We start from the raw sequence: 26,497 nt of genomic DNA on the forward strand, positions 1-26,497 counted from the left end.
AGTTCATTGTGTAGATGTTGTCTTCTCAAATGTATTTCTTAACCAGTCGTTTTGGATATATACGAGTGCAAAGAAACACTAAAAATATTACACCATTTTAAGTGAACTGACCACCTACAATATAAATTAACACCACCAATGTCTCTGATCAGAGTCCATTAATGGTTTTACTCACACTTGAAAATCTGAACACTGAGAGGGTGCAAAAAAAAATCGAAATATTGAGAAAATCACTTTTAAGGTTGTCCAAATGAAGTTCTTAACAATGCATATTACTAATCAAAAAAGTAAGTTTTGGTATATTTACAGTAGGAAATTTACAAAATATCTTCATGGAACATGTTCTTTACTCAATGTCCTAATAAGAAAAATCTATAATTTTGACCCATACAATGTATTTTTTGGCTATTGCTACAAATATACCCTGCTACTTAAAGACCAGTCCCCAGGCTCACAAATTGTTGTATTCTCATTAATTTCACAACCTATTCTAGTCTTTATGCACACTGAGTGTAAGCTGTCATTGTGTGAAATTAAATGTAGCTTCTTCTCTACCAATATACAGCCTGAAGTGACCAAATGACTTTTCATTATTTTGTTTACAGGCCAACTTACAAAATAATTATTTGTATTTTATATGTGAAGAAAGAAACCATAGTGAAAAACAAGCAGCACTGCTTTGGGGAATCGATGAGGACACTAATGAATTATGTAGTGAATAATCACAATCGGCCAATGAGAATCCAGTTTCACAGACATTAATAATTCATGCATTCATTTCAGTTAGTTGCTTTTGGATTTCCTCCTCATTCTGATCTTTGAGCTCATTGGTGTAAAGTACTGATATAAACCAGATTTCATTCTAAAATGTATCATTTATTTATGAAGAGAGAATTTAGCCTTATACTGTGCTGTTTCTCTCATTAAAATTTTTTTTGTGTGTCTGTGTAATTGGGTTTAAGTTTCTTGATGAAGAGGCAGGGGTTTATTATTAGTCATTTTTCTATATCCTCTGACTCTGTATAAAAACGTCTAAGAGCTTTGGTATTTGAAGCACTTATAGTGTTGCCTAGTAACGAGAACCTGATGATGTCATTCAAAGTGGATCTGGAGAGTGCACTGAAGAAAAAAAAAATGGACAAAACAACTGTTGTTAAATGTAACCGTAAAAAAGCCGTAAATAGAGTTCAGTACGAAATAACGGATGAATTTCCGCAAAAGCGTATTTATTCAGGCAAAACGAATTCGACATCTGATTAAAACGCAGCAATATGTGGCCCTTCAATATTGAACTGCTCGGTAATAGAGAACTGCTCAGGAAAACACTAGGTTAGTCACACCAACAATTTGTACACAGATATTAATTTACAACTAATTTGGTAAAACATTCAGTATAACAAATAGATACAGAAACGATCAAAACAGGAATCCATTACATAAATAGAAATACTCTGCTACATGCAAATGCAAATTGAAGGTTTTCTCCTCGTTGATTGGTTCTGACAAGAAAAATACACAAAAAGGACAAAAACAGGCAAAAGGAAGATCATGCATTTGTTTAAGAACCGAAGACGTCGGGAAGAAATGCGTTGGGTTATCTTAAACAATAGTACCTAAAAAAGTCAGACCAGCTACATACTCGTTTTAAAAGAACACAGATGATATGTGTACCCTTTCAACAATGTGAAGCTTTTGCATCATCTTTTCATAGTTGAATATCATTTTCATGATGTTAGACCTACCACAGATTCTCATGCGGGATGAAACCACCGATCAATTGTACAACTAATAATGCAATAAAATACAAATGATCATTGATTTGGAAAATAGTTATGAAGGGTGCACTCTTGTTCTGCTATAGTATCGGCGTATCACAACGGAGTACAACAATAAAACACTAATACTGTGAAGAATTTAAAACTCATCTGAAACGTTTTTTTTTTTTTTTTTTCTGTGTGTTTTAAAATACATTTGGCTTCATTCATTCACCTCGGTACCAAAATAGACCATCAATCCTCTCCACCTGAAGTGTGCGTGTTCCTGTTACATTCTCTAGCAGCTGGAAATCTCAAAACAAAAAGATTATTATTATTAGGCTATATTAATATACTTTCTAGTTGAAGTTCTGTATAAAATATAAACGTTTTTTTTATTCTAAAGATATTTTGAATTCATCTGAGACATTTAAAGTAAGGTTCATTTCCCTTCACGCTATCAAGTTCCCTGTTTTTATTGGCACATGGGCGTTCTGGGTTAGAAGCAGCAGATGCTGTTGGTTTCACCATGCCAGCGGCGAGGCTATTCGGGGGCTTCTGGGGTTTTCTGTTCCTTGCGTCTCACTCAGTGCTCTCTGTTGAATACAAAATCAGCAATCTCTTACTTCACAGCTTTAGTGCAATTACATCTGTGAAAATGGCAGCATTTAAAAAACTCACCTCAAATTTGGAGATAAATTCGGCGAAGATGCCAAAGAAGGTTTCTGTGGTCGTGGCCTTACTGTCTTCTCCAAAGTAGGAGGCCACTTTATGAAACTCATCCATTGCTCTTTGCTGTAAGGAGTCTAGGGATTGCACAGCTGGATGACAGTTTTCCAGAAAGCTCTAATATCAGAGTTAAGGAATGATGCACTGCGATGGAAGTTCAATATGTTCTCACAGGATAGCTGTACTTTTCACTAACAAACTCATTCAGAAAAGGCTGTGGATTGGTGGATACACTCATAACTGATGCAAAGCGATCCTCTGCAGTCGCTGGGATTTTCACACAGGAGGTTCTTATGTCTTGGATGGTGGAGTGAAGGTCACTGAGCTCAGCCGTAATGATCCTCTGATTGACTGAATTTGCGATGAAAATACAAGAACATGAATCATTCGTCAATACATTTTATAGTTGCAAATTTTATGTCTGCGTTCCTATTTAAACCAACAGCAAAAAGAATAAAATAATGTATTCGCCAATGAAGCATTAAATTGATCAAACATTATAGTAATGACATCTATAATGTTAGAAAATATCTCTATTTCAAATAAATATTCTGTTCTATTCTTTAAACAATCATGAAAAATATAAAGCATCACATATTTGTTAATACTGAGAACAATTTATTTAGCGTATTAAATAATAATATAGTTTTAACTATATTTTTGATCAACTAAATGCAGACTTGGTGACTTATTAAGAAAACATAAAAAATGATCAAACTTCTGAAAAGAGGTGTATATACAAATATCGAACAGGAAGTTGATCTGACTGACAGCTTACCTTTGGCAGCTAGTGGCACTGTTACGAGGTCCCTGGAGAAGTCGATGAGCTCTGGGAAGTGTTGGCATAATGATTTGGCAAGAATATGGAGGAAAGTCGACTTTCCATCAACTGTTTTTGTTGTGTTCAGCTGAAGAGTATTTGAATCCATTATTAGGACAAACATAAAAAATATGAACGTTTAATAAAAACATTGGTCACACTTTATTTTAAGGTCCAATTCTCACTATTAACAGACCTAATTAAGCATGATTTTTGCCTCAATAAACTCGTAATTTGCTGCTCATTAAGAGTTGTTGTTAAGTTTAGGCATTGGGTAGGATTAGAGATTAGAGAAATGTAGAATGTGGTCATGCAGTATATGTGCTTAGGGTTAGGGTTAGGGTTAGGGTTAAATAACCAGTGTGTTAATAATAGGCATGCTAACAAGCAACTACTTCATGGTGAGAAAGTGTTACCGAAACATTGCAATGTAATTATTGCACACATACCTCGGTAAGAAAATTGATTTTGAATCCTGTTGTCTTATTCGTCTTGGGTTGACCATTATTCAGATAATTACCCATTGCTAAAACAAACTAAAAACACGAAAAGTATACAAAGCGTTGAGAACAATATTTCAATAAAGAGCAAATATTTTAAAATGAATGGCTCTGGAAACACCAAGATTTCTAAAAGATCATTTATAATTCAGTGCAGAATTATGTGTTTTACCTCCAAGATCTTGGCCAACCTCTTGCTGTTTTTAAGCTCTAATGATGCTTTGTATATGCATTCATATGCGCCTCTCATTTCTTCGGTTTTCTCCTGCACAGTGGTCTTAAAAAGAAGACTCCTCAGTCTGGTTTTATACTCAGGAACTAGTAGCATCTGTAGAACAAGGCCACAAGAATCCATGAATATTTACATGAATTGGAACAGAACGGCTGGAACTCAAGTAATAGGAACTCGACAGCACCTGTAGGACAAACTGGTCAGGCTCGCTAAGTTTGGCGGGGTCCTGGTTGTAATGCTGAAACTGTTTGACCTCCTCATCATCAGGAGCGTAAAGCAACAGTTGTTTAATGTGTGCGGGTTCCAGACGCTCGGTGCTCATGGTCATGAGGATTTCTCGCAGCTCCTTCGGGGACAGCTTCAGATGCGCTATGAGGATAGCTGAACAGGGCGGCCAGATGTGATGAGACATGGACTCTTAACATTCTCATTGAGAAAAATTCCCACACAGTTGCTACAGCAGCAAATACCTACAACACCTCTTTAACCTACTCCTACACATCTACGTCACACAAGACGACAAACCTGACTCAACCCAGAGCACTTCAACCCAACCCTACTCATACTCACAGGCGTTGTAGGCCTTTTTATGGGAGAGAATCTCGACCACGTCTTTCTTTTTAAAGTTCTCGGGCAGGAAAGCGGGCTCTGGAAGAGAGACTGACACATTTAATAACAGTGTAAGGATGAGCTCTCCTCGCACCAGAAGTGGAGACAATAAATTGTATGGAGGGTTGTGAGACTGAAAAGAGGCTGTAAGGTGCCAATAACTGGATGAAAATGATGGGATCGGAGACAGACATGTACAGTAGCTCTCCATGAGAGATGAGCTGAAAAGTACAAAAATAGACAAGGTAATTGCATTCATTCTCACCATCAAAATGACAAGCTACAAAACAGATGCCACATGTGGATGAAGACAGCAATATACAGACAATGTTGAGATGTTGTGTTCATAAAAAAGTATTTGGCAACATCTGAATTTCTAATGTCACATACATATATTACATATATTGTACTCTACCATCAAAAGTTTGGGATGACACTTTATTTTAAGGTAAAATTCACGCTATTAACAAACCATTAAATATGACTGTTGCCTTAATAAACTCCTCAACTGCTTGTTATCAAGAGTTAGTTGTTAATTTTAGGTATTGGGTAGGATTAGAGATGTGGAATATAATCATGCAGAATATGTGCTTTATAAGTACTAATAAACAGCCAATATGTTAGGCATGCTAATAAGCATGTTAATAGTGAGGGTTGGTCCCTATACAAAGTGTTACCGATTTGTTTTGTTTTTAAAGAAATTAATGCTTATTATTAGTACATATATTATTTACATAATATATGTGTATGTGCTGTGTATATTTATTATGTATACATAAAGACACACACGTACAGCATTTTTTGAAAGTATTTACATGTATTTATTTATATAAATATATTTAATATATAAACGTAACATATTTTTCTTAAATATATATATTCATGTGTGTGTATTAATATATACATAATAAATATACACAGTACACACATATATGATGTAAACAAAATCGCGATTAATCTTTTGACAGCTCTACTTATTATACTAATAATTATGCTAATATACTATTTTTTTCAGCAAGAATGCATTAAACAAAAGGTTAAAGTAAAGACATGTATAATGTTACAAAGAAATAGAAAGAAACATGACGGTTTTCCACATCGATGATAATAACGAAAAATTTCGAGCACCATATCAGCACATTAGAATGATATCTGAAAGTGTGAAATTTCAACTTGGCCATCACAGGAATAAATAACATTTAAAATATATTAAAAAAGAGTTATTTTAAAATTTATTTAAAAAGAAAGTTTTTCAAAAACTTTTAAAACAATTTTTAACGGTAGTCTAATAAATGGTATTATTTTAATGAATTATAAAATAAATTAATAAAAAATATAATATATAATAAATAGAAAGTAATATTGCATTAAATCATTATATAATAATACATTTCTTTAAAAAAAAATCCTTCGCCAGGATCTAAAACAAATCAATACAGGAAGCATAGAAATTATGGAAGATATATGTTGTTGTGTTTTTTTGTTTATGAAGGATTTAGATTTTTTAAATTAGTATTGGTTGAGGATCTGTAAAAACACAGAAAATCAGATGGGGCACAAAACACTCTTCCACAGCGCTGTATGAAAAGGGGATGATGATGTTGTATACATGCAAAACTACACTGAAGCAGCTATAACAAAAGAGAGAACGTACTGGAATTCCTCTGTGTGCCGAAGTACAGATCCAGATCCAGGTACTTGACCATGTCACTGAGTTTATGATAATCAGGATCATCTCCAAGCTAGAAAACAGATCACCTGTACTTAATAACAACTCATCACTTCAACATGGCTCTGAGGCGCACTGTGGTTGTTATGTATCACTAACTTACCTGTCCCCAGATAGTTCCTTCAGAGTTCTCCACCTGCTCCCAGCGCAGTCTCTTCACGCTCATGTGGTTGTTGTCAGAGGCTTTCGGGCTGGCTTTGGGCAAAGGTGGAGGATCACAAGGTGGGGGTAAAGGAGGAGGCGGTGGTGGGGGAACCTTGGTAGACAGAGTACCATCAAAGCTTTGTTGGGAATGCTGGGAATGGAGGCTCTTTTGTTTGGTCAGGTTCGGGGAGGTTCTGGGAGCAGAGGTCTGCTGGCTGTGGTAGATGGACTGGGTGGGATGTCGTAAGTGAGTGTGCTGTGTGGTTGCGTGCGGGGGTTGAGGGGGGGTACGCGGGGATGACTGTAGGATGGGGTGAGCCTTCGGTTGGTGCAGCTGGAGAATGGGTGGAGCGTTGGGCTGGGGAGAGGAGCGTCGGGGATGGGTGTGTTGGGACCTGAGCTCCTCACTGGTGGGCAGTACCTTGTGCAAAGAGGGCCGGTTAGTGAGGAAGGGGCGAGGTGGAGGTGGGGGTGGGGCTATGATGGGGTGGTGCTGGAAGGCAGGGGGAGGTTGGGGCAAGTGCTCTGGGGTAAGGGGAAGGGGCGAGGGTGGGTCGGTGAACTGGATGGGAGGTGGTGGAGGCGGAGGACTCTGTGGGGGAGGAGGGATGTGGTCAGAGCCTGAGGAGAAGGAGACTGAGGTGGAGTCATCGCTGCTGCTGTGGTCTTCACTGCTGGCACTGCTTAACTCGTGAGGCAGCATGTTCACTTCCTGCTCATCCTGGAAACTCATCTGCCAGTGTCGCAAAAACAATTAGGGCTTAAAAAACAACTTTACATAGAACTTAAATGTATATAATGCACCTAATAAAATAAAATAAAATAAAAATAAAGTGTTTAAAGAACGTATAGACCCAAAATTTCGTAAAAAAAATTTAAATATAAAGAATGGATAAATGGAAAATAAATAAATAACATAAGAAACCTGACCTTACATTGAACAAAAAGTTTGGAAAATGGATGGAGAAAAATAAATAAATAACTGAACTGAAATGTATATTACATTAGAAAATGAATAGTGGAAAAAAGTAAAGTAAAGTAAAAGCAACCCTCCATAAAACAAGTGTTTTGGAGGATGGGTAGAAAAAAAATAATAAAAACAAAATGAGATTTTTTTTTTGTATAATTTATATAAATAAATAACTCTTTGTGAATATTTTAATATTACAATTTCACAATATTTAATTGGCCAGGCTATAGTAACCTGTTTCTGTATCTGACACAAACCTCCTCATAGTCATTCTCCCCTCCCTTAAAGTCATCCACGATATTGACCCGGTGTCCCAGCTGCTCGCTCAGAGCATCCAGGAACTTGTCGGTGTCTCGACTGCGAGGTGGACGTGAGAAGGTGAAGAGCTTCCTGCGCTGGGGCAGAGGACTGGGTTCATCAGAAGGCAGAGGGGAGGCGGGGGGGCTGTCCAAACTAACATAAGGATTAGAGTCCACGCTGTCTGGAGAAGCCACAGTCTGCTGGTAAGGCTCAAACTGAGGGCCAGGTAAGGATTCAGTCCATGAAAGAGAGAGGCCTGACTTACGGCTCCCTGCAAAATAAACAAATCATGAGGACCATTTAAACTACACAGGAATACTTATCAGAGATCGTATTGTTCTAAATGTTCTTAAAAGTTTTTAAATTGATCAAAATAAAGAACTTTAACATGCTACTACATTAAACTAGGGATTTTCAAACTTGTTGATGCCATAGCCCTAATTGTAAGGGATAAAACAGAATTGGCTTATATATGGTCATTGAAAAACAAAAACATTACAATATTATTTGTTAAATATTTCAACTGAATTGGAAAGTACAACCACTTTTAAAGTATAATCCAAATCTAAAGAGAAACATTTACAATTAAATTATTTTTTTGATATTTATCCAAATCCATTTTTTTCTGCCAACTAATATTATCCATATTAGATTTTTGTTAGTTTCTTACTCTTAAAAGCTAATATCTATTTCTATGTACAAGCTATGTCAATAAACAAACAAATAAATAAATAAAAATAAGTAGTAATAATAATAATAATATAAGTACAGTTAATAACAGTAATAATGTTAAAGAAATTATGGTAATACTTTACAATAAAGTGTTAGTTAACAATCATTAATGCATTACCTAACATTAACTAATAAAATTACAGTATTTATTCATCTTTTTTCATTTTAGTTAATAAAAATACATCTAGTTAGTTCGATCAGGTTCATTAACTAATCTTAATAGAATTTTGTTGAAATTAATGTTAATTAAGATTAATTAATACTTTAGAAGTATTTTTCATGCAATGTAGTTAACTAATGTTAACTAAATGTAACCTTATTATAAAGTGTTACCAAAATTATGTATAAAAGAGATTTAAATATCTTTAGTGTGTTAACTTTAAAAACCTCTCCAAAAATATTTTGTAATTCTTTTAAGTCTTAAAGAAAAAGAAAACCCATTTAACCCCTTGTGGCTAGTTTGAAAACCCCTGTTTTCTATCTTAAATTAAAGCTACATAAGCAAGCACATTTAATGTAAATTTGTCACACAGGTCCTGCACAGCCATTTTTTTTGTGGAGGCACCATGTGTCAATTGCGGATGTCAGAACAAGCTCAGAATACCTGCGTTACTGTGTGTGAAAGACTGCGTGTATGTATTGTTCTCAGCGTGGCCCATGCCGACAGCCCTGGGTGAGGAGTGACTCTGGAGAGACTGGTTGCTCTTCCCGGGAAACATGTTCTCAAGCTCCGTGTACACTCCTGACATCTACAGGTTGGGGCGTGGTTAGATGAGACTATGCATGATTCCATAACACAGTGATGACAGTGCAATGAATTGCAGATGAGCAGAAAATGGTACCCACGTGGCTGAGATCTGGGGACTCTGGGAAGGAAGTCCCATCCCCACACTGTCTTTCCTCTGGAGTCACAGGGTCAGTGAATGTTCCTGAGACACAGAGAGAGCGTGGTCCAGAAACAGAGCATGTGCACAGAAAGCTGCTTGCCCTTCAGGAGTTATGAAGAGACTGAGGGCAGTCAGCTTCAGCAGCGGGTCGTGGCGCTAGCTGGCTGAGAGGCGCACAGAGACTGCAAGCAGTTTATAGCTTAAGCCTAATAGATGCTGGTGAATCATAAACAAGGCTGAGAACACTTCTGACTGCTTGTTTACCACAGACAGGGACAGAATGGCATGGCTATCTGAAACAATGTTATGATGGAGCAATGCATAGCATAAACAGTCTTCTACATAAACTTATTGACCTATATCTGTTCTATAACATACTATGAGCAGGATCCAAAATGAACAAGTATTAGGCTTCAAATAAGAGTAACAAACTGATTTTATGAAATGGCAAGTAGTTAGTATAGATGCCCCTCAATTTTTATTATTATTTTTTTTTATCGATTTTTCAAATTATTATTTCAAATGTTCTTTTGAACTTTCTGTTGACAAAAGAATCCAGAAAAAATGTTTTAAAAAAAAATCATTACAAGAACAACTTTTAAAAATACATTAAAATAGACATTTGTTATTTTAAATTGTAATAAGATTTCTCAATGTTATTATTTTTATTGTTTTGTTGTTGTTGTTGTAGTTTAATTCATCAAATAAATGCAGTCTTGGTGAACATAAGAGACTTTGTTTAAAAAAATTATGAAAAAAAGTCTTTGCAAAACCCCCCAAACTTTTAAATTTATAATGCATATATATACATTAAATAAAAATATTTTATTTTATTTTACAATTTTCATGTATTTATATGTTCAGTGTGGAAAAAGTTCATTTTGGTTTGTCTAAATCCAAAACATTGATGGGGGAAATGTCATACCCATTCCCAGGTGAGTGCCGATGATGCAGTCGTCTGAGCTTCTCTCTCTCACAGTGTTTTTGTGAGAGCTACCTGACACTCGCATGGAGCTGCTCCGTCTGTGGCTTTCTGGACCTGTCTCTGGTTCTGCGGTAATGATGCACAGTCAGAATGTAATCAGGAAAGAAAACCCCTGTCATTCACACAGTAAACCCACGGCTAACCTGCACTCTTGAAGCCCAGGAAGCGGGCGATCTTGCACTTGCAGTGTTCCTGTTCCTCGTAGGTTAGCAGCTGGTAAATGAACTGCCAAATCAGCTGCTTGGCTGGAGTGTCCAGCACAGGAAACACGTCTACAATGAGTGTGTCCACATTCCTGTTTACATGCAACAGAGAGAGCCACTTTAGAAATAATTGGGCTGCTCTCAAAGCAAGCAATTGCACCAGGGAGCGTTATTTATTACATTTGGAAGAACCCACAGATTGTTCTTGATTGTGAGTATCTATTTTTGCTTGAGGCTGAAGCTATTTTTGAATGCTTTTCATATTTGCCTTGCTGCTGCCAAGCGGCAGAAACTCCCTCACTGTGGGAACAGTATGCTAGGATATTTGTAATCATATGGCAGGATGGTTACAGTGTCTAAGTGTTAATTAGCTCTGTTGCCTGTAATTGGCTAACACATTTCTAACTTGTATGTTTTTTGTCAAACACTGCATTAGTCACTTAATTCATGACTATAAAATACAATTATATCTTTAATTAAAAGAAATGCACGTTGGAATAATTACTGTTTTGATGTTTTCGAAACAAGACGAAGGTTGCATTTATTTTAGTAAAAAGACAGAAAAATAGTAATATTGTGAAATCTTGTTACAATTTAACATAACCATTTTCTATAAATGTATACATTTCTTTATCTGTAACTTTTGATCAGTTGAATTTTTCCTTCTGCCCTAAATGTATTTTTTTATTTACCCTAAACTTTTAAATGGCAGTGTATCAATGCTTACACAAAAATATTAAGCAGCAAAAACAGTTTTCAGCATTGATAATAGGAAGAAATGTTTCTGCAGCAGCAAATCAGAATCAAATAAATGAAAAAAAACAACACTTCAATTACATAACTGAATTATTTTAAACTCTTGACTTGCATTTGTTGTTACGGTCGACGTTGAGACCCAAACATCTCAGACCACCAAATCTAATCACTAAACCCAAGCATGCTGGGAGCAACATACACAACTCATTTTTGTTTTGATAATCTCAGGACTGCTAAGTCATGTGTCTGCTCCCACTCAGCCATGATGAATTTTGCCCTGACCTGTGCTGGAAGAAGGTCTCCAGAGCTTTGCAAATGGTATATCTTTCTTGCAGGGTGAGGAGGTGTTCAAGTTGCTGGCTGAAGGTACGGCCGTGCACGCGGATGCTGGGAGGCAGGATCTCGGCCACCCACTGCAGGGAGCTGAGGGCCGGGGAGCGCGAGCGCGGGATGGTGGGGGTCTCCTCCGGCTCGGAATCTGAGAGCGAATAATCTACGGGGCCCTCTTCCACCACTAGAGTGGGCATGGCACCACTGCCCTGCAGCATGGACACCACCTTCTCATGGGAGCAGTTCCTTAATGTAGACAGAATAGAATTAATGTGTAATATAATACACAGTAATATAATATAAGACAAAAAGGACAAAATCAAATAGCATGTTCTCTTAAATAACACTTATAAATATATGTACAGTTGGTGGGAATTTTTTATTGACATAATTCTATGCTTGTCAGTCCGCCGGAGGCAGTATGAAGTAAATTGCTGTGCTCTTCAGATTAACTTCACAGCCAAGAAACAGCTAAACCCTGGCCGCAGGAAACTGATTTACATTTAGGCTTAAACAAACAAACTATGAAAGCTAGTGGTTGGTTAAGGAGCAGCGGAATAATATAAATGCATAATATGAATAGTGAAACTAAAAATAGCTTGTTTCAAACCTAATTAGCATTTGAACTTGCTATCTACAGTATCTGCTATACTGTAATATCAGTTCACTGATGTGCAACTTTTAAAGCATCGTCGCAGCATAACAAAAATAAACACACCTCATGTCCAGGCCATTGAGGAACAATATGCGGTCTCCTGTTTTAAGGCCACACGCCTCGGCTGGACTACCTGTAATAGGAAAACAAGGGTTTGAGACTGAAAATGAAACCTGTGAATAAGACACCCGAAGCCACAGACAATCTTTCAGTGAACCATGTTGATGTGTAATATCGCTGTCCTCTGTGATGGGTTGTTAGTAAAACACTACAAGGTACCCCGTCGTAGGTCTGAAAGGGAATGTAATCAGTTTTTTCCATCACGATGCTAGACTCCTTCTTGTTTTTCTAAGCAGCCCCACACAGGCGGCTGAGTCAGTGTTAACTAGCCTCAGCACAGGCCCGCAGTGGGCGAATATCGTCATACACACACTCACACACTTACCGCCCTCTCTCCACACAGAATGTTCAATCGTGCAGACTTCAATACAAATGTACCCAAAGCTTTCTCATTAGTGCAACAGCCCACTCCTTCCTTTTTCACAATAAACCAAAAATAAAAAAAAAACACTCCATTCCCCTTGAAAACAAACCACTGACCCCAGCTGTGCTTTCCATGTGCCTTTTTATTACATCCGCCTCTGTAGCCAACAGCGATGTGACCCTCAACGTGGCACATATTCTGAGTAACAAAACACAGCCGTGTCCTGGAAGATGGTGATTTATATAAGGAGAGCATCTTTACTTGATCGATGGCTGGCGGCGAAAATATCATGGGAAAAATTAATTTCTAGTATTAGACTTGTAAGCTACATGTAGGTGGCAGGATGTATAACTCTGTGTCAGATCAGAAACGCTCAGAAAAAGAAAAGCCGGACTCACCTGAGAGTCAGTGCTTTTATCACTCTGATTAATAATGAAAGGTTGCAAGTGCTTATGGGTAGACGTCACAATCATTCATACACACCTGGCATTACGGAGTCGATCCACACAGGAGCGTGACCTCTCAGAGTAAACCCAAAACTCTTCTTACCCCTGTACACACGGATGGTTCTGCAGAGGAAACAAGTATATATAATATTCAATACTAATATTCAAAATAAGATTTTTTTTTCTTTAATAACATGACTTGTCTGCACAAAACTTACTGCCACAGTGTAATCTCGGCAGCTGCTAAGGCGTTCAGAGGGATTTTTTGCATGTTGCTAAAGTGTGGTCGCGTACTGGCTCATATCAAAATAGCATTTGCCATGTTGTTGCATTGCTGTTTCTAGGGTGTTCTTGGTGGTTGCTAGGGCTTTGCTGGGGTGTTATGGGAGTTTACTTAGTGCCCCAGGTCAAAAGTTTGTCATGTGTTACTTTGCAGTCTGAGTGGTTGCTACAGTAGGGGTTTGCTTGGGTGTTCTAGGCAGTTAATAGAAGGGGTGTAACGGTTCTTGGTAAAAAATCAAACCATACTGTTCTCCACCCACGGTTCGGGATGAAATTTCAATGAGGGTCAACTTAAATTTGACAATGCATTTGTAACATGCTTTGTTAAAAATAACAACACATGTCAGCGCCGATAGCTTTGTGGGCAGCATGCCGACATACTGTCCAGCACCACTGCGCTATGGGCGTCCCGAGGTCAAATCCCAACACAAGGGCCTTTATTAATCCCTCCCACCTTGCTTCCTGGTCTGTCCTATCATAATAATGGCACAAATAAACCTTTAAATAATAATTACAACACATAAAACGACAAAGTCCAGCAATGCATGATTATCAATTGACATGGATTCTGGCTTCCCAATACATTACAACAACAGCAACGAAAAGAAAAAATGTGTATAAACCAGTCACCCTTTCTTAGTGCGGGTGCCGTATACTTGAATATGACCAGCCATTAATGCCGTCATTACATGGGTGTTTATAGCATGCATACGCAGGTGAGACTTGAAAGGTCAAGTCAAGTCACCATTATTTATATAGTGCTTATTACAATGCAGATTGTGTCAAAGCAGCATTACCGTATTAAACGGGGAATAGTGTGTCAAAGTAGTGTGCCGTTCTCCTCTGGCCAGACGAAACCAACAGTTTAATTCTAGGCAGCAACAAAGTCTGATAGCAAATGTTGCTATCTGTTTTTAAACTAAACTCATTTAAGCCTTGCCAGTTGAAATATTAAAGAGCCAGAAGACATGGAGAACTCGCACGCAGTGAGAAGATCTGTGTGCACTCATCTGAAGTGCTTGAACCCACATCTCAGAACGCACAGATGAGTTTGTTTTCAAGTCTTGTGCTTGAATGGATAAATACACACAAAAATTATGTCAACATGCCTATCTTGGTAAGTATCCTAGATAACATAGTTGGTTGAACGTACAGTTTCAGTGTACTAGATCTGTGCATTGTCTTAAAGTGACAGCACTTTTTTATGTTAGTCAAACAACAAAAGACAAGGAAATCACTCACTGCTATTGACTGAATAGCTTTTGTAACTTAACTCTTTCCCCGCCATTGACGAGTTATCTCGTCATTTAGAAGACAACGATTCCCTGCCGTTGACGAGTTTTTACAGCTTTACGTGTTTTCACTCTTATAAACTCAGGGGCGCTATCTTCTGAACGAGTACAAAACCTCCCAAACAAAAACACACGTGAACAGGACGGAAAAACTAATGTAAACAGATGCATATGATAAAGAATGCGATCATCAGCAATAGACGGCATATAAATGAAAACTGCATAATATTCTGGAGTAAAATGATGATACAGGAATTGGTATATGGCTGTACAAGCTTCGGAGGTGTTAATGGAAGGTATTTACTGGATTTATGCTTTGATAATCATAGAGAATCCAGATGTAGTTTTTGATAAAAATTAGACTTTTTGCTCAAAATTATATGAAACCTGCCTATATTCAAGTGTTGATAAGCTAGAATAACACTTTTTTTGTTTAAAAGTAGAGGCATTGATCTTTATTTTGGTGTTTTGTATATTCAAATATTCATATAGCAAAATATAATGTAGGCCTTCAAAGTTCATCAAAATCGCTGGCGGTGGCTGTCAACTTAAAAAAAAAAATGCTGGCAGGGAAAGAGTTAACAAGGATTCATCTTAGATCTATACAGATTAATTTGCAATGTTATGTTACATTTGATTACTTTATTAAATTTCTGTACCTAAAACCTAATGTTAGACCTATGAAAAACCTGAAAAGCACTGTTTGTATTATTTGTATATTTGCTCTATTGTATTTATTTGTACCGTGGCTTGTAATTAGATTAATTGTTCTTATTTAAATTACATTTGTTTGATAGTATAGTGCTTTTCCCTAAACATAGCGGATACCAAACCATGCTGAAACTGACTCTAAAACTGTGACACGAATCAAACCGTGATTAACTTGAACTGTTACACCCCTAGTGGTTACCTACTGTATACTGGCACAGATCAAAACAGTTGTCATGGTGTGGCTTTGCAGGGTTTTTCTAGGGTGTTCTGGGCAGTTGCTAGGTGGTTGTTCACTGGCACAAGTCAAAAGAGCAGTTGTTTTTTTTAGGGAGCGTTGCTAAGGCGTCCTGGTTGGTTGCTACTTGCCCAAGTCTCATATTTATTCATGTCCTTTGAAATTGGCTCACCAATGCCTTCCAATAAGTCTTTATGGGATATTTTTAAAGTTTTATAATGCACCAGTCAAAAAATATATAAAAATAATAGTACACCTATATGTTTACATTATATGACCAATGCATTTCAAAGCTAGCTTTAAAAATTCATAGCTAGCCTTAGCGGTTGCTGTGGCAACAGCTCAAGGCGACACTGGAACCATTGAGTAAACAGAGACAAGAGAAAGCAATAGAAACATTTGCTTCTTGTCGCAGTGCCATTTTATATAAGACAGGCCACCAGAACCAAACAGTGATGGCGGATTAGAAAGGGGATGACAGAAAAACAAAGACATAAGAACTCTGAAAAGAGATTACATAAGATCTGAGCCAAAGAAGCATTATTTATTGAAGAGCACCAGTCTATGGGGTATCAGCACATCATATCCACTCGTGCTGTTTTATTTACTAACCTAAATACTCTGGGTGACACTTCCCTGTTAATATTTTAGATATCATTTCCAGTTCACAAATAAAGCATATCGACAGATTGTAATGACATCATATAGAAAGCAATATTAATTTAAACCAGATGACAAAAGAATCTTCTTTTGTTCTGGCTCAAATTCCAATAAAAAGCTTCATGGCTTGAATATGATGGCAATCTTCCTTTTAGGTCGTGAATTTAATTCATTAATACTTAATAACAAATGATAAGTAGATCACAATATGAAAAAATGCTTGTGTTGTGGACAGTACATGCATGTTTGTGTGGGGGGGGGGGGGGGGGGGGAGAAGCATGAGGCACAGAAACAAACACAGCTCTCACCCACCCACACACAAAGTCTCCCACATATCATATAGTGTTCTAAGCATTTAAGAAGGCTTCCTGCAATGTTTTGGGATAAAATTGTCCTTTCAAACCAGTATGAAAGATTAAAACGCTCATTTTATCATAAATAATAGGACATTGAAAAGGAACACCAATGAAAGAGGCGTGCGATATGTACCTCTGGTTAGCTCCAGTGACATAGTGGCTGGGAATCTTGGTGGTGCTCTTCCTAAGGCCACGCTCAGGTTGGGCCGGGTCATCGCCGGGATCTCTGGGCACAGAACTGGCCCGTTTCGAGCCATGGGTTCGCTCATGGTGGTCTTGACTTCGGCTTCGGCGGGGCCTGTTCTGGGGCTCGCCAAGGCTCTTGCTACGGCACATGCGGTTGAGGAGACTCTGAGAAACGGCCTCGTCAAAGCGCTGCCGATGCTTCTTGGGAATGAAGATCCTGGCAAACATGGTCACAGCAAGGCAACAGAGAAAAAAGGGTCTAAATCAGCTACGAGGAGCCATTATTATAAAGACTTTTTAAAGGTTATTAGTTCAGCTCAGCCAGTCAGGTTTCCCATCTAATGGTTTCTATCACGACTCAAAGTGAAAGAGCTTCAGATCTGAGTCCACTGCGTTCATTCAGGATCACTGTGACACTTCACAATCCATGAAAACAGGAAAGGATGGCAGAGATAAAAAGCAACCCAAGTAATGAAGGCAATCCCGATATTTTATGGAAGCTGCGAGGAACTCCAACATGTAGCAGCCTCTCTGAGTGCTGTCTTCATCTGAAAATCCCACTCCAGGAGCTCTGGTACAGATACCAGAATCCAGCAATAGCAAAGGTGTGGGAGTACATCACACTACCGCCTCTCTCTCTCTCTCTCTCTCTCTCTCTCTCTCTCTCTCTCTCTCGCTCTCTCTCTCATTCTCTTTTTGCTGTTCCTGATGTCCCATGCTCTCTGGGAACAGCTTCAAATCTCATATGCAAAAAAGCAAACCCAAAACTCGTAGCATGGCATTCAAAATATAATTGAAAAGATTCAGCGCATGCGGAATTCAGCGCGACCTGAAGTGGGAAAAATGGCTAGACAAAAACATTTGAGAAAAACATTTGGCAGAGAGGAGATAAATACAGTGTTAACTCTGATAGCTTCACCTTTTATGGGATTCTGACTAGAAATAAGGCCACGTTTGTCACATTTATGCAACATTGGTGGATATGGAAAAGCCTGTTATGCCGCCCACCAGGGAACCAGAAAAAGTGAAAAACCTCAGCAAATGTAGCCTTAGTAACCTCGACAAGTGTAACGTCAGCGCATTTCTGTCTGCTTTTGTTCTCTGAAGGTGATGTACCGACATTAGCATTTAAAATAATTCCATGTGTTTATCAAACAAAAAGCACAGACATTTTCTGAGTCACGGCATTCATTCTCCTAAAATTTGTAAGTCTCTTATTGTCAGTGACAGACTGTAATCAGACTAATGAATTATGAATAGCCTACAAACTCAATGTAACTCATTTTCTTTTCCATAGATCAGACATTATTTTAATACTCAACAACATATCAGAATAAGACACAGAAAGGGGACTCTCTATAGTGCTTTTCTGTCATCATTTACTCACCCTCACAAACATAGAGACATTAAAAAAATATATAGGTTCTGAAGATAGTTTTGGGTGAACTACACCTTTAAGAAAAACATACACATTTGTTTTCTTGATTTTAGTCTCTGTCTTTCTGAAGGACACAGACACCTTGCACACAGATACTTTATAATTGTAACCTGGATTTACAGTATGATATCAAATTATACAGTTTCACATTATCATTTTTCTCTCCCCATTGCCTGGACGACAGAATTGACAAAACCACACCATTAGACAATTCTAGAGTGCAGAGTTGCCTCGGGTTCACATTATTATGGAGGCACAGAGAGAGAGACACAGTGACTTAACTGAGAGGAAGAAACGCTGCATTAATGGCAGCAGTTCTAGACAGCAAGACAAGAATAAAATAAAGAATTATGCACCCTAAGAGGCCACTAGAGTACAAACCTTAGCTTACGTAGAGTACCGAAGCACTACTGCCAGTATTATAAATGACAGCAAACTGTACACCACAGAACATTAACATTTATTGTGCTTTTCAGAAAATGCAGAAGGAACTACCATTGCCAGACTATATTTGCATTTGTAATGTGAAATTCATTTGAGGAGGTCAGGTGGTTTTTGAGAGAAAAAAAAAAATAATAATTTGAGGAAAGGTTAATATGAGTTGCTCTGTTTTGATATTTTAATGACTCACTTTGGCGGCACAGTTGCAAAACACAACGATGTTTTTATTAATTACTTTTTAGTTCACCATAATATTTAATTGAAAATTATTTATATAGCTCTTTATTTCTGGAGAGAATAAAAGGGAAAATATGAATCGTCAAACAAGTGAAGATAAATAATTAAAAATAAATTTATAAATAAGCCATGGAATCTTACATTCAAAAGCTTACTATCTGTACATTTTATTATTATTATTATTATTATTATTATTATTATTATTAAAATAACTTAATTGGTTGTTTAACTACAGGATCATGCAAAAACTAGATTAATGCTGCTGATTAATTATTATTATTATTATTATTATTATTATTATTATTATTATTATTATTATTACTTCAGCTTTGCCATCACAGGTTTAAATTACATTTTTAAATGGTTTAATTATTTGTTATTCATTTTTTGAAATTGTAATAATATTTCACGATAATAGTGGTTATAATTTATTTTTGAGAAATAAATGCAACCTTGGTGAGCGTGTAAAAATCATTCAAAATAATAATAAAAAATCTTACTGACCCCCAAAATTGTGAACAGTTGTTTATCTCTAAAATATCGCTGTATTACTGACACAACATGCCTGATTTAGCAACAATGAAAACAAACACTTTCATACATGACAAGTTAAAATGTTAGAAATGTTAAACAATCTTATAACAGAGATAAAATGAATCAACAAATCAAATCACAAAGATGTTCTTCGTAAAATACTGTAAATTGAAGAGACACCTTCCACAATGAATAATATTAAAGTTTAATGAAAAGTACTCACCTAAAGCATCTAATCTTTTAGTTTATCATGACTCAGAACAAGATGAATGTGAAGTGGCTACTTAAGAGACATATTCAGAAAAATGATCGTCACTTTAACCCAGAGGGACATAATTTAACATCCTCTGAGCCATCAAGAGCCATCGACTACAATCTAGAGAATGATGCCTCTAACATTGACCTGCAGAAGATCAGCCCCGAATAATGAGCAGAAAATCCATGAGATTCACAAAGAGAGAGAGAGAGTGAGATTATGTGTTGGCAGAAACTGAGACATGTACATAATATATTGAGACAAGGCTGATTCATTTAGATCAAAATGAGTTAGATTAACTAAATGAGACCAGTGATATTATCTGCCAGTTCATGTGTTTAATTGGGCAGGACAGGTTATAAGATACAAGCTACTGTATGTTGTAAATATGAATGCTGTTTTCAATGTTTATAATAGAAAAGTTAAACCTGCATATTAGAATGATTTCAGAAGGATCATAAGGTACTGACACTGAAATTCAGCTTTACCATCACAGGAATAAAATCAATTGTATAATATATTCACAAATGAAATTATAATAATATTTCACAAGATTCTGATTTTAATTGCTACTTGGGCGAGCCTAAGACCTTCAAAAACATAAAAAAAAGAAATCCTAAACATAAACATAAACATTAAAAAAAAAAATCTCTCTTCATAGCATTCAGTTTCTTCATGAATAATGAATAAGAACAAGAACAAACTTGTGACTACTTCTCTAAGATGGCAAAATAAACAGTCACAACTTAAACTGAACAGCCATGGCTTGTCATATAACCTAAATAATGGATTTCTAGACATGATGATGATTGTGCCCAGATACATCTATAGTGCCAACTGAAAGAGCATATCTCAATTCAATTGGAAACTGGCTAATGTCCCAGTAGGCCAGTGCAAACTAAATCTACCCAGAATGGCTCAAAATCTGTCCTAGATAATATTCAAATGTACTAGATCAAAAAGATTCACTATACTAAGTTCCAAGAGTTCAGTTCAACAGTTGGTTAATGTCCTTCCACAAGTTCCATGTATCATATATTCCAGTTCAACTACAGCATATTTAGGAATACAAAGTACATCGGAAGGAACTCAAGATCCCCACGCAGCTGAACACATGGTGACATCACCATTCACCACCCTTCACCAGATATCTCTCTAAAGAGGATTATACAGTGACAAAGGTTATTATCTCATAATACAGAGATAACAACACCCACTGCTCTGAGGGAATAGCTTGTCTCCATTTAGCAAACACAATACTGAACACTATATTATAACCTCTCTTTAATAAACTGAGGAAAGCTGTCTTGCAAAATGCAACCAAGTTGTACATATAACATACAATATATTTCTCTTGCACATCGAGCACCTTCACCAGACAGACTCTATTATGATAATATTTTTTTAATAATGGCAATAGCTTAGACTACCATTTACCATAAAGTTTGTGGTGTTTTGGTCACACTTTTTTTTAAAAGGTCCAATTCTCATAATTAACAAACCATTAACTACGACTTTAACATCAATAAACTTATAAAATATTTTATATCAAAATAATATTTCACAATAATTTATTTGAATCATATTTTGATCAAAATAAATGCAGCCTTTGTGAGCATAAGAGACTTCAGAACCCAAACTTTTGAAGTGTACATTATAGTAAATCGTCCGACTAAGCATCATGCGCCAAACAGCTTGACAGTGCCCAAAGAGACACAGACAAATGGATCAACACTAAAATTCTCTGTCCAGTGCCTTCTTATGTTATTGACCCAGTTGGCATTAAGGCATAAGCTGGACTGGAAAGGGAACTTCACTATTAGCTTTGCCAGCGCACATCAGAGGGATTGAAGATGATCAGTTTGCATGGCAGCACCAGATGGAGACACATCTATCGGTGGCCTTATTAAGTCATACCAGTTTATACTGAAAGCCACACTGCTTAATTCTATTGCAAACACAGAGAAATGAAAGCGTTTTTATGTTTACTGCAAATGTGTGCATCATATGTGCATCATAAATAATAACAAAAGCAAAGAATGTACTTAAGTTCTGTTCTTATATTTAGAAAAACCTACATTAAACTGATGCCCTCTGGTGGCCATCAATCTGTTCTGCACGGCTAAATACAGTACAGTGGCAGAAGACATCTGGGTCAGAGTGGCCCTGAGATGGAGGTTAAAATGACTGAAGGCTGTAGGTGGCAGGTGGGCTTGTCATGGTTGTCACCTGATGTCTGAGATGAGCTGTTGCTGCTCTTCGGTTGTCAAGATGTCAGGAAGAACGGAAGCAAGCCAGTCCACCTTCCTCTCAGCAGCAAACTGTTTCAGTACAGCAAACAGCTTCTCTTTCACCTCTGGTTCATTCCTCAAAATCTCCTCAACCTGAAACAGGAATGATTCTGATTTGGCACCTCTTTCATTTTATAAATTCAAAAAGCAGGCATTTGTCAGATAAACTCACTCTCCTATTGAACTCCAGAGCCTTGTGTTTGCGGTCTTGACGCATGCCATCTGTGTCTTTCTGAGAGCCCTCTAGACACCCGCTGCTGCGCTTCTGGCGACTGCCCATGCACAGCACCCCAAGCCGCAGCGTGCGGCCCTGAGAGGCCTTTATCAAAGCGGCTGCCATCTCATGGTGCTTCACTGGGATCCCGTTCACCTCCATGACATAATCTCCAGCTCTGAGACCACTACGACCCGCTGGGGAGCAGGGGGAGCAATCATCCACCAGCAGGGGACAGTCTCCCACGATAGTGAAACCAAAGCGACCATCAGGGCCTGGAGTGATATCCATCTGCAGGTGGGCCATAAAACGCAACAGACTGTAAATATTGTAATGGACAGAACTGAATGATTAGTTTGGGTTTAAAAAAACTTTTATAAATAGATTTTGATATATCTTTCAAGGAAAGTATTGGTACATTTTCAAGAGAATTATATTTTTTTATTTATATATTTTATCTTGAATTATTAATTCACAAACAATATTTAGATTTTTGGAGAGTCAGACATCATGACATTTGCCTAAATTAACCTAATTTTGTCAAAAAATATGTGTGTGTATGTGTGTGTGTGAATTTTTTTTTTTTTTTTGAATTTCATTATTTCAGAGGTTTTATTTTTTCTTGATTTCATATCAGTTATGCCTTCGGGAAAAAAAAATAAATAAATAAATAAAAAAAAAAAAAAAAAAATATATATATATATATATATATATATATATATATATTTTTTTTTTTTTTTTTTCACATATTTTCATAGAATATGTGCATTTAAATAATGTATATAAACATTTTATATTATAGTTTGTACCAACATTTTGTTTTTGTTTAAACTAACTTTTATTTTCGCAGGTTTCATTTTAATTGTCTGTAAATTTTTAGTAAGTTTGTTTAGTGATTTTGTCATTTCTATTACATATTTTAATTTAGTTTTTAGTTCACTTCAGTTGTGCATTTCATTTATTTCCAGTTTGTAATGTCAGTGCTTTGACTTTCCAAAGCAATTTCTCATTTTTGTTTTTTACAAATTTTTCATCAAGTATTTGTATTTCATTTTATTTAGTTTTAATCCAGTTTTATCTTAATTTATCAAAATATTAGTTAACGTTAATAACCCTGATGTTACAATGAATAAATTAATATATTCAGAAAAGAATAATAATAATTGTCATGTCATTGTCCCACCTGTTGGATGCGTGAAACTACTCCAATACTGGGCGGGATGTTTCGCTGTGATTGGGCAAGGGCAATGACCTCTTGAGCACTTAGACTGGAAACGTTCTGGCCCTCAATCTCCAAGACCTGGTCTCCAGGTTGCAGTCCAGACAGATGAGCACTGCTTCCATCCTCCACATACAGGATATAGCTGGGCCCATTCCCCCCTATCTGAAAGCCAAACTCCTCTGGCCAGCCCTGGTTGGACGCTGGCATGGTGAGGACTGTAAGAAAGATGGCAAATAAGAAGATATGGGAGCAACGAGGCTCAAATGTTTGATCAGCCTGTTGTAAACAAGACCTACACAGCAAAACGATCAAGCCTCCTGAGAAATATGGAATTTGCTGGACATCACATGCTTGAACAGACTCTAAAATATACCAAGCACCTAAAATATATACACCTAGATGCTCAAATATGTCAAGTGAAGTAATTTTTGCAATCTTGACAAGATAAAGTAATGCAGTAACATAAAGAGAGCCATACAACCTTCCCTAAATACAGAGTCTCAGCTGACACATTAGACCTCCCAGTAACATTGACCTCATTGAAAAAGGCACAGAGGCTCCCAAATCATCTGATATCAGAGCAAAGATGTGCCTGAATACAGCTTCATCAACATGAGACTCACGTTTGTAGCATAGCAAGTCATTTCTTGTAAAACGGAAACATTCACAGATCAACATTCCCAATTAAATGTCTGGTAAAATATTGTGTTTGTGGGCCGGTCCATTCAAAACCGGCTCCATGACATCCAAACATTAGGCTCCATGCACACCTAAACTGACTTTAAATGTGATGCTGAAAGTCATCATCATCATCATGATCCTATAAAAAACAACATTCTTGAATACTAAACACTTACAAAAATCTTTGGGCGGATATCGAGGACCCGGCTTGTTCTGCCGTAAGGAGTATCTCCCTTTCTTATTCTGGAGGAATTTCTTCATTTTGTCGTAATTCAACAGGTATCAAAAATTCGAGAGCAAAATGCCTGGTCCACGTCTTCCATAAGATCCTCTTACTGCACCGCACCACGCTTCAGGGGAAACGCCTTTCGAATGCCCCCCATCATCGTGTGGCATGCAGAGCACTGCCACTTAAAAAAAGAGTGACACTGCATCGAGTGCCAGAGTGATGTTGTTGATGAGTTGACTCTGCATCTCTGGCGAGTCTTGCTAGTCCTGCCTGCAGAGCTCAAATCAAGAAACTGGGACACCTAGCACAGATCCTTGATGATTCTCTCTCCAAAAAAGGGTAAAGTGAGGCCCCATTTCTCTATAAATACCTCCTTCCCATACTCTCTCTTCTAGCTGTCTCTCCAAGGGACAAAAAGTAGCCCAGTATCTGCTTGGGGATCTGTCAGGACGATGGTGGATAATTAGAACGTCTGAATGCACTGAAGAGCGCAGTCACACATCTTTGAACAGGAACAGTGCTATTAAAGCTCTTGCTCTGGATCAGGCAGATTAAATGCTGCATCTCGAGATCTCTCGTGCCACATGCTGTCATGCATCCGGGGGGAATTTGGGAGGAAGGATTGATTTACTGAGTGAGCTGAGATGCATCTCAGGTGCAAACGATTTTATTTGTATTTTTTAGAGTACTGGCCCAGGCAGATAATAAGTATGAACAAGCCACGGTATAAACACATGACAAAGTGTAGCACGGTTTCACTTTCAAGGTTACAAACTGAATGAGGAAACAGTATAACTAGCAATAAAACATATTATGTAAAAGACTGAAGCAAAGACAAGTTATACAGGGCTAACTAAATTATTTACAGCCAATGCTTGTATATCCAAACACACTGTTCCTCAATCAACATCTCAACTTACCAATACAATAGAAAGGTGGTAGTGCATGTAAAAAATAATATATTATTGTATTGCAATAAAACAGTACTTTTATACGTATATATAGAGCACCATTCTCATTTTCGTTTTGGTAAAATTTTTCAGCAAATATTTGTTTTTCATTTTATTTAGTTTTAATCCACTTTTATCTTAATTTATCAAAATATTAGTTAACGATAATAACCCTGATGTTACAATGAATAAATAGATACATTCAGAAAATAATAATAATAATTGTCATGTCAGTGCTATATATATATATATATATATATATATATATATATATATATATATATATATATATATATATATATATATATATATATATATATATATATATATATATTGCACTGACTATAAGGACTCTATGATCTTTTTAAGATTTTAAAATAACAAAGACCTCTTTCTTTTATAAATGCATGAATTAGACATAATTTAACATATTACAAAACACAATAACTTATGTATTACAGTACAATCCATAAACATTAAAAATAAGATTGGTAACAAATAATAGCAGTCTACATCCTGATTTGTGTTAGCTCATGATTATGTTAATGATGTACAACCAAAAGTGCAATAAAAGACCAAGTTTAAAAACACATAGTAAACTTTCTTTATATTCATGGCCATATTGTTCATATATAGATTTACAAATGCACGCATATTTTAAAAGAGAATACCTGCTTCCTTTGCTGGGTGGAGTATTCTCGAAGGACTTCAGTGGTATCCCTTTCCTTTGAGGCATCACCGCTGTAGTGAATGTGCAGGTCTGTAACATGATAACCGTAAGAGGCAACAGTTAGAAGGCTATGGCAACCCTGAACTGATAACAAGTGCACTTAACATTATCAACCACCTGCTTCTGAAACGAATAACAAAAATTGTAAATAATTCAAAGTTTTTGATGGACAAATAAACTTTTGGAAAAACTGAATTTCAGAGGAAAATATAAAGGCTGTATTGTAACTGTATTGTATTGTATTGCAATTTAATAAATTATATTGTCTAATTATTTATTATCCAAAT

The 26,497-nt window shown here is 36.8% G+C and overlaps 1 protein-coding gene across 4 annotated transcripts; it reads right to left on the bottom strand.

Annotated features, from left to right (window-relative positions):
- Nucleotides 1-1,205: 1,205 nt before the first annotated feature.
- LOC127969141 (delphilin) lies at nt 1,206-26,308 on the bottom strand. Of its 4 annotated transcripts, none has more exons than XM_052570859.1 (23): nt 26,152-26,308; nt 23,582-23,835; nt 22,357-22,689; nt 22,123-22,277; nt 16,935-17,204; nt 13,303-13,388; nt 12,399-12,468; nt 11,633-11,926; nt 10,535-10,686; nt 10,332-10,457; nt 9,366-9,448; nt 9,124-9,268; nt 7,745-8,058; nt 6,477-7,250; nt 6,299-6,386; nt 4,606-4,695; nt 4,220-4,416; nt 3,976-4,131; nt 3,753-3,839; nt 3,262-3,391; nt 2,716-2,834; nt 2,436-2,600; nt 1,206-2,350 (listed from the first exon to the last, which is right to left on the bottom strand). In XM_052570859.1, the coding sequence occupies exons 2-23, from the start codon at nt 23,825-23,827 to the stop codon at nt 2,279-2,281; spliced, it is 4,152 nt and encodes a 1,383-aa protein (XP_052426819.1). In that variant the 5' UTR covers nt 23,828-23,835; nt 26,152-26,308; the 3' UTR covers nt 1,206-2,278. The 4 variants fall into 4 exon arrangements, with proteins under 4 accessions (XP_052426819.1, XP_052426818.1, XP_052426816.1 ...); XM_052570858.1 differs by lacking the exon at nt 26,152-26,308 and adding an exon at nt 24,478-24,805 and having other exon boundaries at nt 4,606-4,683; XM_052570856.1 differs by lacking the exon at nt 26,152-26,308 and adding an exon at nt 24,478-24,803.
- Between the last annotated feature and the right edge of the window lie 189 nt (nt 26,309-26,497).

Source organism: Carassius gibelio, chromosome B12 (assembly GCF_023724105.1).
Source record: "Carassius gibelio isolate Cgi1373 ecotype wild population from Czech Republic chromosome B12, carGib1.2-hapl.c, whole genome shotgun sequence".
Taxonomy (NCBI): domain Eukaryota; kingdom Metazoa; phylum Chordata; class Actinopteri; order Cypriniformes; family Cyprinidae; genus Carassius; species Carassius gibelio.

Bases quoted from the DNA above. Each gene is read 5' to 3' on its own strand.
- LOC127969141 (XM_052570856.1), bottom strand. From the start codon at position 24,562: ATGAAGAAATTCCTCCAGAATAAGAAAGGGAGATACTCCTTACGGCAG. The intron at 12,469-13,302 runs GTGTGTATGAAT...TTCCTATTACAG, and splicing joins GATCGACTCCGTAATGCCAG to GTAGTCCAGCCGAGGCGTGT. The intron at 4,696-6,298 runs GTACGTTCTCTC...TAAATGTGTCAG, and splicing joins CGGCACACAGAGGAATTCCA to TCTCTCTTCCAGAGCCCGCT.